Consider the following 13,621-nt stretch of genomic DNA (forward strand, 5'->3'; position numbering starts at 1 on the left):
CTATCTGGATACCTTGTTGGTTGATGATGTACCCGAGGAACTGGACACAGGCGTTGAGTCGTCTCTTCACAGGCGTGGAGTCGTCTCTTCTCAGTTGTCGAGTCGTCTCTCCATAGGCATCGAGTCGTCTCTTCACAGGCGTCGAGTCGTCTCTTCACAGGCGTCGAGTCGTCTCTAGTGTCCCGAGATAACTGCAGAAAAGCAAATGGGAAATAATTAGTATAGATGCTAATAATGATGTGCTCATAATGATTTCCATTACACTAGAGTAGATGTTAAAAACTTGAAGACAGTGACTTTGGCATCCCAGAGTCCCCCCCCTCCGTCCCCCACTTAACTCAGCCCAGCTTACGGACCTCTACATACCTCCTGCTGCTGAGACCTAACCACAATCTCACAATCTCTCCACAACCCAACCATACGCGCCAACCCGTTTGAATAAGGCTGTTGAGCCCCACTAGTGCGTTAATGCTGTTTCAGTGGCAACAGTTCTGAATGGCATACCACCCACCGCAAAACACAATATCTGCCCAAACACCCGTCATTCACGCAATACACACAGGAACATAATGACTGTAAATACTATGCAACCTATACAAATAACCTATAGACTCTTCAAGTTTTATAGTACTAAATGCATCCGATCTGATTCAACAGAGGAATAAAAGATAAACATTATGTGAATGCTTGGCTAAACAGATGCATCTTTAATCTAGTTTTAAACTGGGACAGCCTCAAACAATATCAGGAAGGAGTTATTTCTGCTATTTCAGAGTTTAGGAGCTAAATGCGAGAATGCCCTCCCTCCTTTAGTGGACTTAGATATCCTAGGAATGACCAGAAGCCTCGAATTTAGTGATCTTACAGAACGCGGTGGATTGTAGGGCGAAAGAAGGTCCATTAAATAAGCTAGTTTAGTTAAGCTCTCACAAAGTCATCATAAAAACATTAATTAAAGCAGTGTTTCTCAACTAGCAATCTATTCAGTCAGCATATTTGTGTTTTGATCTGTGCGAATTACAGAAATATAAGAATTGTTAGACCTATTTTTTTTTACTATATTTCTTTGCACAAAACTATCCAGAAAGTGCCATTTAATGGTTTATTTTTCAAAAAAAAAAATGTTTTAACTTTTTTCGTTCTCTTTTAAAGATCGGATGGGGGGCCCCATACTACCTTCGCCTTGGGCCCCCAATTCGCTAAATCCGCCACTGCGGTAAAGATGAATTCTGCTTTCTCTGATAGATACACCTGTCCCAGCAAAACAGGGTTGACCGGTAAATCAGACCCTGAGTAAGTAGTTGAAGAAACAACTGCCAACATCAAGGATGAACTGGAGCTACACCGACTGTACTTCGTATTCTTGGTGAAATGTAAGTGTGATTCAGACCCAGAAAACAAGACCTTTAAGATGTAAAGTCCATACAGCTCATCATGGGTTTAACAGTCTAGCATTGTGGAATGATATCTCCAATACTGTTGCTATCTCCAAAATCAAAACAGAAAGTAGTCTTGAAGCTGTGGCCAGTGTTTTATCTTACACTCACGATCACTATGAGTGTGTGAGAGACATTTTCTGTGCTCAAGAAACTGTTCACGGTCACCAGAAGAACCACACTCGTCAGGCTCGGCTCGTGTCTCTTGCGTTTGGAGTGGGACCTTACAGAGAAGTAGCGTAACGGACGGAAAGAAAGATTTCTGAAACTCGACCACTCGTCGCCTGGAGCTTTTCCGAAGGTAAGATGTCTTTTTGCTTTTTTGTCTTTGTCACTGCCAGTGCTGGTCATTATTACTGACGAGAGTGTGCTTTATGAGTAGTTTTGCTCTTCAGTGCCGGGTAGTATGATGGCATGATGGTTATTATAGAGTGCAATGCTTTATCTTTGCCTAAAAATAGCTTTACTGAAGTGTTGTTATAACGGTATCCACCGGTGTATATATATCCGATCCACAGAAGACAGACAGACCCATCACATGACAGGCAGACCCACTATCACTTAAAGACATACACGCATTAAAACAGACCAGAGGAAAAAATGGCCAAGACAACATGTACACCTATTAAACCTCCAAAATACATAAAACGACTATAATATATTGAGTATAGGGAAAACCGTATCAAATGTGATAAAATTAATAAAATTAAAATGTAAAAAAAATTAAAATTAAAAATGGTTAAAGTTTTGGTTTGCCTTTAGCCACAACTTAACCCTGGAAGTGAACTTTTTCAAGTCAGATATGACCTTAATGTCCGATGCTAATGCATCTAGCGCTCTTAACAGAAAAGGCTGTCTGTGCAAAGCTTGTCCTGCAGTATGGTATTGTACAGTTATGATTTGTGCTGCTTCTGGTAACTCTTTTGCTGTTTTGTACTTGAATAAATTTACTAAGTGGCTCGGGTGCGAAATTATTAATGCACGTGAAAATGAATTTTAAAAAACATAAATTACTGAAGCTTTCAAAGCGTAATATATTATAATATGTTGAAATATTTGTAAATGATTGCACAGAATGGTGATGAAGACTATACTGACCAATTAGAAACAATTCCCCTTTCCCTCTTTGCCCTGCAGCCGATGCGCTGTGGACTGCAGACTGACTAGTGGACCGCTAATGTGCTTAAGGCTTCTCAATGTAGAGTAATCCATAAATCCTCTTCATAACACCCACCTGTGTGAATATGCTGAGCCGTGAGCATGTCAAAGTGCCAAGGGTAACCGCAGTCCACCTGACACCACACAAATACAAATACGCTTTACAATAAGTGTTCTCGTCTTTAAAGAGAAGTTACTCTTGAATTAATATACTTATTTCAATTTGATGTGTTATATTTGGCCAATTAATCAGAGCAGGGTTACACTTTATTTGGATACTCCAGTATAGACATTTTACGAGTGATTTTGCAACGAAATGTCAATAACTCTCGTTAATTTGCAGCTACGTGTCAATAACTCGCCTCAGAGTATTAGAAGACCCTGTTCGGTTAGGAGAATCATTGATCTGTTCTTGCAAAGTTACTGTTGGAGGAACATCACAATCAAGTGTTAGCAGACAGTCGACTAATACTCTAATGAGAGTTAGTTAACATGTAGTTATGCAAAGTTACGTATAGTTATCAGAATGTCAAACGTGGACTAGTGAAGTAAAGTACAGTATCTAAAGAGACTTCCAGCATTCTGGTTCCTGAACGGCACTAATATCCCCAAGGTCACGAGTTCACTTCCCAGGAAAGACAAACTAGCCAAAACAAAAACAATTTACCAAGGCCAATATATTCCAGCATAACTTGTTAGTACTAACCACAGGTAATGACAGTAACATTGAACGTTTGTGGTTTGATAACAAGAAAGTGTCAAAATACTGTCTTAATTTTGAATAACTTGCATATTGTATTATTTCAAACCAAACACACTTGCCTTTGTCAAATGTTTTGATTAAAATGTGCTTGTCATCAAGAACACACCTTGGTTTGATATTTTGTTGTCACAGTGTTTTGTTTGTTGGATTTATTCATGTATTTTTAAGGGGCTTTTGATTACAATCCAATTCTCACTATTAACTAACTACTAAATATGACATTTTCCTCAATAAACTTCTAATTTTGCTTCTCAGTAGTTAGTGAGTTTAGGTATTGGTTAAGTTAACACTTTATAACACTGTTCCTCCATTAATGAATTATACACAGGAACAAATGAGTAACACACTATTAACAGTCTAGTAACTACTATTAACTAACTAAACTCTGGTTAAAGAGTTAGTAAGAGTTGAATGAGGTAGTTCACTATTAGCTAATCAGTAACTTCTATTTTTCATACCTCATTGAAGATTACTAAGAACTACTATATACGGGTTCATAATTAATAATGTGTACTATATGGTAATGGTGACCCATTAGGAATGACTCAATTGTTACCACATCCTTCTAAATGATCTACTAATAATTTGGATCAGTATCTAAAGTGCAGATCGTGGGAACCAGATCCACCGGAAGCAATTTTCCCAAATCTTCCCAAAATCTCAAGAGCTTGCAATGACTTGATCCAAATAATTAGTAGTTACTTTAGAAGGATGTAGTAACAGTTGTGATAAATTATGGATTATTCGTGTTAATTATGAACCTGTAAATAGCTGAGCACTCTTACTTACTAACTCTTTACTCAGAGTTTCTTGTTAGGTAATGGTAGTTACTAGACTGTGTGTTACTCATTTGTCCCTTACTATAAAGGGTTACCATTAAAGGATTAAGGGATGTCGAATATGGTCATGCACAACAAAGCATTAATGTGTGCATTATAAGTCAGCTAATATTCTAGTAGTATGCATGATAATAAGCAAGTAAGTCTTAAAATAAGAAATGGACCTTAAACTAAACGGTTACCTTTTTTTGTAGTCCTTTGATTACTGCTTACCTGTTGGTCAGGTACAACCTTAATAACTTGATAAGTTGCCAGATATGCAGTGCAATGATGGCAGGGATTATTTTATTAGCTCTGGCCTAAATAGACTGGTGCTGACAGCCTGGAAACATGGGCTAATCCCGCGCGAGTCTCTATAAAGCGGGGTGCGCGAACGCCCCAACAGTCGTAGCACGGTCCTGCCTCGTTTCTCTACATTCCTGCCAAGTCCTCCAAAGACCACCGCAGAAGGGGCTGAGCACAACATCCAACCGCAGCCATGAACGGTACAGAGGGACCGGCATTCTACGTGCCTATGTCCAATGCCACTGGCGTTGTTAGGAGCCCCTACGATTATCCCCAGTACTACCTGGTGGCACCATGGGCATACGCCTGCCTGGCCGCCTACATGTTCTTCCTCATCCTCACCGGCTTCCCCATCAATTTCCTCACTCTGTACGTCACCATCGAGCACAAGAAGCTGCGCACGCCCCTCAACTACATTCTGCTGAACCTCGCCGTCGCCGATCTCTTCATGGTGTTCGGCGGCTTCACCACGACGATCTACACCTCCATGCACGGCTACTTCGTGCTGGGGCGCCTCGGCTGCAACCTCGAAGGCTTCTTCGCGACCCTGGGCGGTGAAATCGCGCTGTGGTCCATCGTGGCGCTGGCCATCGAGAGGTGGCTGGTCGTCTGCAAGCCCATCGCCAACTTCCGCTTCGGAGAGGACCACGCCATCATGGGCGTGGTCTTCACGTGGGTCATGGCCAGCTCCTGCGCCGTGCCTCCCCTGGTCGGCTGGTCCCGCTACATCCCCGAGGGCATGCAGTGCTCGTGCGGCGTCGACTACTACACCCGTGCCGAGGGCTACAACAACGAGTCCTTCGTCATCTACATGTTCCTTGTCCACGCCCTCATCCCGTTCTGCGTCATCTTCTTCTGCTACGGCCGCCTGGTCTGCACCGTGAAGGAAGCCGCTGCCCAGCAGCAGGAGTCCGAGACCACGCAGAGGGCCGAGCGCGAGGTCACCCGCATGGTCATCCTCATGGGCTTCGCCTACCTGGTCTGTTGGCTGCCCTACGCCAGCGTGGCCTGGTACATCTTCACCCACAAGGGAACGGAGTTCGGGCCGGTCTTCATGACAATCCCAGCCTTCTTTGCCAAGACCTCTGCCGTCTACAACCCGCTCATCTACATCTGCATGAACAAGCAGTTCCGCCACTGCATGATCACCACCCTGTGCTGCGGCAAGAACCCCTTCGAGGAGGAAGAGGGCGCCTCCACCACTGCATCCAAGACCGAGGCTTCCTCCGTGTCGTCCGTGTCCCCGGCATAAACACACGGGCGTGACGCACCTCAAGCAGCGACATGCACTGGGCTTCGACGGGCTTCAACCCACTCAGAGACCACGGAGCGCTCAGCCCAGGGAAACGAGCGACCGCTACCACTTGCAGAAAAAATCGTCTGTCAGTTTTCCTTTTTGTATTTTTACAAAACCCAATTGGTTCAACCAAAAGACAGTTCTGAGAGAGGACAGACCATGTCCCAGTTTCAGTACATCCAGCGAGTCCAGCGTAACGGTACATACGATTCTTTTTGTTTGTCTTCCTAAAATGCAGCAAAAAGAACACATATCTTAACTCTTACTGCTGGACTCCTTATACTGGCTTTGTTGTGATTGTAGAGGCATGTATTCAAGGCAACGTAACAATAAAAAGCACTTTGCAAATGAAATCGCTCTGTTTATGTGTTGATTGAGCTGTGATGGTAATGAAATGTCAAAATAGTATTTTAAACTGAATAAACAAGATTCCTGACGAGAGCTTCAATGTCATGTATATATTCCTACCTACCGCTGTGAAGGAAGGCTGTGAGAATCAATCATTTTCAATCAAGATCAGTCCAACACCGCAAAGTTGCAGAATTAATCTACGTGGTTCGAATCGCTGTACGTACAATTTAGAGCACCATGTATATTATAACAGGCTCAATATGTTATTCAATGCAAGTTTAAGAGCCTCACTGTCACCTTGGATTAAAGGCTTTATGAAGGATGATTTGACAGATATGTATGGATGAATTAGGTAGGATCAGAGCTGACGTGCTAATCCAGATCTAGCTCTAGGAGTGGAGAAAATAGATAACGATTATGTATAGTTGGCCTTTCACTGGCGTCTGTTTAAATGGGAACACGGACGCACAGCCTCGCAACCTTGAGCTGAACTCTTCCCTAGTAGAAAGTATATAAATCATGTATTTAGATGGAAAATGCACACTATCTGTCCGATATAGTATTCCAGAATTATTGTGTCCCAAATCGTAGTATGTTGAAAATGAGCATTTATCTTTGAAATGCTCATTTTCAACATACTACAATTTGGGACACAATAATTCTAATTATTGGTCTATTGGACGGTCTAATGTTCCTGGTTGGAAAGTGCAAAGAGAGGGAATGCGCGTGACGTCACCGTCGGCCGGCGTGCCTGCAGTTCCTCACAGCGAAAAACAAACACAACACACACACATAAAGTGGGAAAGAGCTTTGCGATTGACTGTAGGCCTACAACTAGATTTAACAAAACATCCGAGGTATATTTGTACAGACTGCTATGGAAAGAGGAGCAAATGGATCGCTGTAATTCACAGAAACAACTGGACTCCAGTCAGCCAAAGGTGGATTTGCAGTTATCATTTTGTGTCGATATGCTGCATTTAGCTGTAAAACCATAAATGTATATTTTGTATTGTTATATACATTAACAGCTCATCAATTAAATATTTATCATTGCATATTCTGCATTATTGGATGTTTTTTTAATAAACACTGACCAAAAAACGTATAAAGTTTTAGAGCTGGACGATATAACACTGATATAAGTGATCACCCGGATTTAGACCTACCTATATTATACTTATATAAAGCGTTCACAGGGAAATTTGCTTTATGTTTAGGTCTTGCTTTTATTTCCCCGGTGTCGAAATCAGGCAAACATAAATGTCAGGCAACACGATTCCTGGCTGCATGTCAATATCCATGGATCACTGGATCTTTAGTAAGTTGTAAGGAACACTATATTGAGTCCAACATTTAGTTTAAATTGCTAAAATTGTTCGATTTAGTCGCATTTCCGCAGTTTTCCCCTATTGAATCCAGTCACGCAGCAGATCTTTTGCCACTCGTCAGGCTGAGGGGGGTTGTCAGGCACGTGGGAAAGTCACGTGTCAATGCATTCCCTCTATACGTGCTCACAGGATTCGATTAGAACTACAAACGCGAAACAAAAAATGTTCAAATAACTAAAAACCCAAGTTAGTGGTTAATAACCTGATGAAAATATTCAAAATAGAAGTCCTTGGATTAAAACAGATTCAGTGCTCTTTCAGAAGTTGTCCAATAGCGCCCCCTACAGTATAACAGTGAAAACACAGAAAGCCAGAACATTACAGCAATGGTGGGGAAAGAGTTAATAATGCCTTAAAATCTTTGTGGATGTATTCATTAGGTAGATGGAAGTCCTAAGCAACTTCCCAGTGAAGTACAATTCAAATAACCATACACTCAATGAAGTGTATGCTATACAGACGCGCGGATGCAGGGCTATCGATGGCATTCTTACCTGAATATTTTTGAGAGACGTTCCTCGGATGTTATAACGTTTCTTAAATGTAGTGTAATTTCACACCACCACAATGAACACAAGATTGTGAATTTGTATGGAAAACTTTATTTGATAATAAAAATAGCATTCACAGACTTCTTTTTGATAGCTACATATACATTGTGATCCATTCAAACAGGAAGGAAAAAAAAACTTTACCGTGTAAGTCAACGTCTACTTGAACTTAGACTAATGTTATGTATAACTTCATGAGTCAAATAAAGCTATGGACAATGCAGAATTTTTACATATGCATCGTTTTGTAAAAAAAAAAACAACAACAACAAAAAAATAAACAGACCATTTTATCGACAGAAAAAAGCATTTAAAATCCATAGAACTTTGCAGAGACCACAGACAGTACACGAGATCTGTAGAAACGAAGCAGGCTATCCATCACAACAGATATTCAACCGCCTTGCATGAAAAACATCAGTCTCCCAGCTTTCCTGGAGGGAGGAAAACCAAAAGTAACTTCACATACGCCTGATTCTGAGTACACACGATCGTAGTCCCAGCGGGCCCAGTATAAACATGTTAGTATCTTCTTCTAGGTGGACATCTTTCATAAATTCTTTTTTGTACAGAGAAAAGGCAACGGTATCTTTTCCTACACGGGTTAATGTACATACAGTAATAAAAGTCTGTACAAAAGACAGCGGCGGATTCGTCCATTTCCATACAGTACTATTCAGATGAGCGAAGGAACTCCCTGTTCTTGTTCCTGGTTGAGAGATTACGGTCCTGTCGAAGCGCGTTCCCAAGCGGACAGGTACTGCGCGTCGAAAGCGTGGCTCAGTTCGGCCGTTTTCATGGCGTCTCCACACATTACTCGACACCGTTCAGAGACTCAGAGCCTTTCAGTGGCCTTTGGTACTGGACTGTGGAGGTAAATGTGGCTGTGTAATGGACGCTCCAAAGTATTTCAGGCCTCTGACTGAGATGACTGTGAACTGCCACTAATAAGTATGCAGGGACTAAAATCAGACAACTGTCCTCATATTTCATTCCTCCAGTGTTTGCATGATTTGGCTCAGCTCCGGCTCTCAGTGCTTCATCTTCCAGAGGAACGCCTGCTGATAGACGTACAGCTCCCACTCACTTTTAAAAGCACCTGATTAGTTCATAAAATATACGTTTTGTAATAACTTGCTTTAAGCTAATTGTGGTCAAGTTTTCTGTACACATGTGCCTTTAGTCTAATTTCTGGTGATTATGGCAAAAAAAACCAAAAAAAAAACAAACAAAACAACAACAAAACTTTGTGCCATTCTGCTCTCAGTTTTTTTTGCTAATGGGCGGCTCGAGCCTCGGTCCAGTGCAGTGCTAAGACAAGGTCAGATAGTGTCTGAATGACGTTTTTCAGCCCGTCAAGTTACACTTCAATTTTTCCAAAAATAAATATACACTTCAATATATTACTTCCTTAAACAGTAGCATCATAGTTGGAGGTCCAGTTTTGTCACATCTACTCAAATGTACAAACAAAGAAACAAAAGTTGAATGCTTGTGCTCTAGTTGAATAAATCTGAATCTGGAGAAAAGAGGACACAAAGTAGATGTAGAGAACAAAACAGTTTTAGTCCATACCTTCTTGACAAAACATGGATCTCGCTCACAGCAACATATAAAACCAGATGGACAGATGAAACCAGAAGCCCACTGCTGAAGGAGTGCTGAAGCGTCAGATACTGAGGTCTGCGTGGTTCTCCTTGTAAAGCCGTCTCCTGCTGGGAGAGTTCTGGCTGATCCCGCTCCCGCTCCCGGCTCGCAGAGCATTGTAATAATCCCTCAGCTGCGGAGTGACGCCCTCCTCCAGGAGACTCCCGTCGCTGCTGCTGTCCGATCTCCCGCGGGAGGCTCCGTTCAGGAAATATCCCTGTCTTTCAGCTTGACTGGACGGAGAGCCGTTGTGCAGAAGGTTCCTGTTCTTTAGCCCGCGCTCCGGGGTGCGGCCCAGCGTTTGGGTCACGGCTCTGTCGGGTCGCTCCGGGGTCCGGCCCAGCGTTTGGGTCACGGTTCTGTCGGGTCGCTCCGGGGTGCGGCCCAGCGTTTGGGCCATGGCTCTGTCGGGTCGCTCCGGGGTCCGGCCCAGCGTTTGGGTCACGGTTCTGTCGGGTCGCTCCGGGGTGCGGCCCAGCGTTTGGGCCATGGCTCTGTCGGGTCGCTCCGGGGTGCGGCCCGGCGTTTGGGTCACGGCTCTGTCGGGTCGCTCCGGGGTGGAGGTGAAGAAGACCTCGATGCTGGGGTCTCGGCGGGGCGTCTGCGGGTCTCGTTGGGAACGGGAATGCCTCTCAGGAGTGGAAATCTGGCTCAGCAGGTCCTGGGAAGAGGCCTGATAGCTGCGTTCAGGGGACTGATCTTTATAAGATCGAGTGATGCGACGGTCCACAGACTTGGCCCGACGGCGGTCCGGAGAGCTGTTGCGCTTCCGGCCGGAGGAGCGATCCAAGGATCCACTACGCATCTGAGATCCGGTGATACTTTCCCTGTCTATGGATGGTTTGCGGCCTTGTCTCTGTAAATCCTGATTGGAAGATTTCCTTCCAAATCCGCCCTCTTTCCGTAATGTTTTGAAGAGCTTGGCAATGCCACTCTCGGACTCGGACTTCTTGACCCTGCGGTGTGAGTTGTTTTTGGGGCTGGGCTGGTTGTTCCAGGACAGGGGGTGTGGATCCGGGCCGGTGTCCTTCTCTCGCTCCGGCTGTCTGGCCTTCAGGTGCTGCTGCTTGGGCTGGGATGGGGTGGGATATTCGGATGTATAGCTGGACGGTGGATGAAACGGGCCGCTGACCAGCAAAGTCCTCACTTCCGAATTATTTTGTGGCCCGGGCGAGGGAGGGTAGCTGTCATTTGCGCCGTCTGGAAATGAATGAAGAAAGGCTTTCCGTTAGGAACACTAACAGCACTCAGCTTGTATAGGCGTCTGCACACTGAGTCCGAAATGTTCGTAAGCATTTTTTCGCATTCGTCATTCGGTGGCTCTGAATTGTTAAACATCTCACAAAATGCTGGCTCCGGGTGCGAAAATGCAGAAAATCAAACCTGATCCCAATTTTTTTATGACAGGCGAAAAAGTTTCGGAGGCAGTGCGTAACACTACGCAACGTGAGGTCGGGTTTTTTTTTACAATTATAATTTTTTGTTTTTTGACTTCCGGACTCAGTGTGCAAGGACCTTAACAGTAAAGACGTCACATGACCCTTTAACAAACAGGCAGCACTTGCAATCAAACACATGCAATCAAACATGAAAGCAAAATGCTCACACAACAACCAGTCAAAGCTTTGGACACAGCCCTACTCATTCTTTATAATATCAAGTCATCGAAGCAATGACACAAATCGAAGAATGGAAGTTATGTAGTGACTAAAGAATCTTGTCTAACTGCTTTGCCTTTGCCCCCTGCGTTCCTGCAAAGTTCAGCTCCAACCGGGATCAAGCTCGCCTGATCGAGCTCCTCCAGCAGCAGTTGCAGTGAGTTTGATCGAGGCTAGAGCCGAACTGGCCAGATTACAGCCCTGAAAACTATGATTGGGTCCATCGGAACGATCAGCTGCCGTGTCCGACACACAAACAGCAGAAATCTCTCTTGCTCGAGCATTTCACTTTCAGACACGTGAGAGGCACAATCGGTACTTTAGAGGAGTAATTTAAGTGACGCAAATCATCAAATGATCAAATTTGGAGGCATCACTAATGAATGTTAGCTCCAAATGCCATGCGTCCTTATTATTATCAAACAGAAATTCAGTTCTCGAGACTGAATCTCCAATGGAAGCGTTTCAGACACTGAAAGAAAGAGCTGAAGCTGGAGATTATGAGGACCTTAGTGTGCGTGTGTGTGTGTGATCATGGATGAATGTGAATCTGTTGTAGGAGGCGCCAGAACAACATTAGCGTTAGCCTGTAACACAGCAGAATAGGGGCCCTTTAATACAATTAGGTGGATGAAGGGTTTAAGACACCCCAGGAAAACGAGATGTTAAAAACTCTCAATCCCATGTGTGACAGGAGTGCCACCAGCCTCCGCAACTCTTCCTGGACACGAGGGATGCCAGGAGGGTCGGGTCATAGTTTAGGAAAGAACGTTTTTTATGGACATTTTTAGAATTTGTCTTGGTTTCCCTCTACCAATGTTCCATAATTCACATAATAATAGGGTGAAGGAAACATAATACCAACTATCATCTAAAATCAAAGGCTTTCTTATTCCGACAACCCTGGAAATGGCGGTTCATGCTTTCATCACGTGTAGGCTCGACTATTGCAACTCACTCTATTGTGGGATATCAGCTTCTCGTCTTCAGTCGGTCCAAAACGCTGCGGCTAGACTTATTTCCAACTGTCGCTAATATGACCACATCACTCCAATTCTTAAATCTTTACACTGGCTACCTGTCCGGCAGAGAATAGATTTTAAAGTCCTACTATTTGTCTTCAAATCGCTACATCACCTAGCCCCAGCCTATCTCTCCGAACTTATTCATCCCTATACTCCGTCCAGAAGCCTAAGATCTCACGACCAGTCCCTCGTGTCAGACTTCAGCGCAGAGGGGAGCGTGCTTTTGCAGCCTAGAGATTCGAACGGCCCCAAACCTGTCTATTTTTAAGTCTTTGGTGAAAACCTACCATTTCTCTTTAGCATACTGATCTCCTTTTAAGTATTTTATTATGTTATAATTGGGTCTCTGACACGGCTACTTGTAGCTTTGCTGCTTTTTATGTGTGATATGCTTATTTTTGCTCTTATTTCTGTGTTCGGTAAAGCACTTTGGTCTGTCTAAGCGGCTGTTTAAATGTGCTCTATAAATAAATGAACTTGAAGGAAACATAATACGCAAAAAAAAAATTAATGGTCCAAAAAATAGGCTTAGTTTTCCTTATGCAGAATCAGATATTTTTATTTTATTCTGATTTTGAAAATGGGATACGGACACACTCTTGACAGTAACAATCACCCATCTGTTATCAGCCATGAACAGAAACAACAACATGACAGCATCACGCATGCATCCGAGCATCATCCATAGGGGAATATGAATCCATCGAGCATGGGGTCATAAGTCAGCGGGATGAAGCGTGGCATGAGGGCGGGTGAGGGAACAACACACGCTTGTGACGCGCCACTGGGTGATGGGAAGGGTTGACACACACTGAGCTTTACAAACCGTGGCTTGGTTTTGACCCATTAGGTAGTAGCAGGGCTCGCCCAACTTATCATTCCTCAGACAGGCAGCGAGATGCGGACCCATCATAGCTGAGGAGCCCGGCCGAGAACAGAGAGAGAAACAGGGGTGAATCAAGAGAAACTCAAGAGCTCATTCTCCACATCAGATATTACCCATCTGCACTGTCTCCATCCATCGGGTTCATGAGCTGCTGTACAGCACTATTATTGAACCGAAATGAATCAACATACAACTGAGACTTCTGTAGAGCTGCTGCTTTTATCTATTTCATTATACAATGAGCTCCAGTAAAAGAGATTTTACTTCTCTACTGGTTAAATAAAGGTCATTAAACGAACTTTACACAGTTATTGAACTGAACTGAATCAACACT

General features: G+C 43.6%; 2 protein-coding genes across 5 annotated transcripts in view; one reads left to right on the top strand and one right to left on the bottom strand.

Moving 5' to 3' along the window:
* Positions 1-4,211: 4,211 nt before the first annotated feature.
* Positions 4,212-6,131, top strand: rho (rhodopsin). The gene has a single exon (XM_039674939.2). It carries the CDS (start codon positions 4,675-4,677, stop codon positions 5,731-5,733), a length of 1,059 nt encoding a protein of 352 aa, XP_039530873.1. The 5' UTR covers positions 4,212-4,674; the 3' UTR covers positions 5,734-6,131.
* A 1,968-nt stretch (positions 6,132-8,099) lies between these two features.
* Positions 8,100-13,621, bottom strand: part of magi1a (membrane associated guanylate kinase, WW and PDZ domain containing 1a) — a 62,707-nt gene continuing 57,185 nt past the window's right edge. For all 4 annotated transcript variants that reach the window (XM_089119210.1, XM_089119212.1, XM_089119211.1 and 1 more), the window contains one exon: positions 8,100-10,918. In XM_089119210.1, the coding sequence (XP_088975336.1) occupies positions 9,741-10,918 (1,178 nt within the window). In that variant the 3' untranslated portion in view covers positions 8,100-9,740. The remainder of the gene's footprint in view (positions 10,919-13,621) is intronic.

This window comes from Pimephales promelas, chromosome 14, assembly GCF_988280905.1.
Source record: "Pimephales promelas chromosome 14, fPimPro1.hap1.1, whole genome shotgun sequence".
In the NCBI taxonomy this organism is placed as follows: domain Eukaryota; kingdom Metazoa; phylum Chordata; class Actinopteri; order Cypriniformes; family Leuciscidae; genus Pimephales; species Pimephales promelas.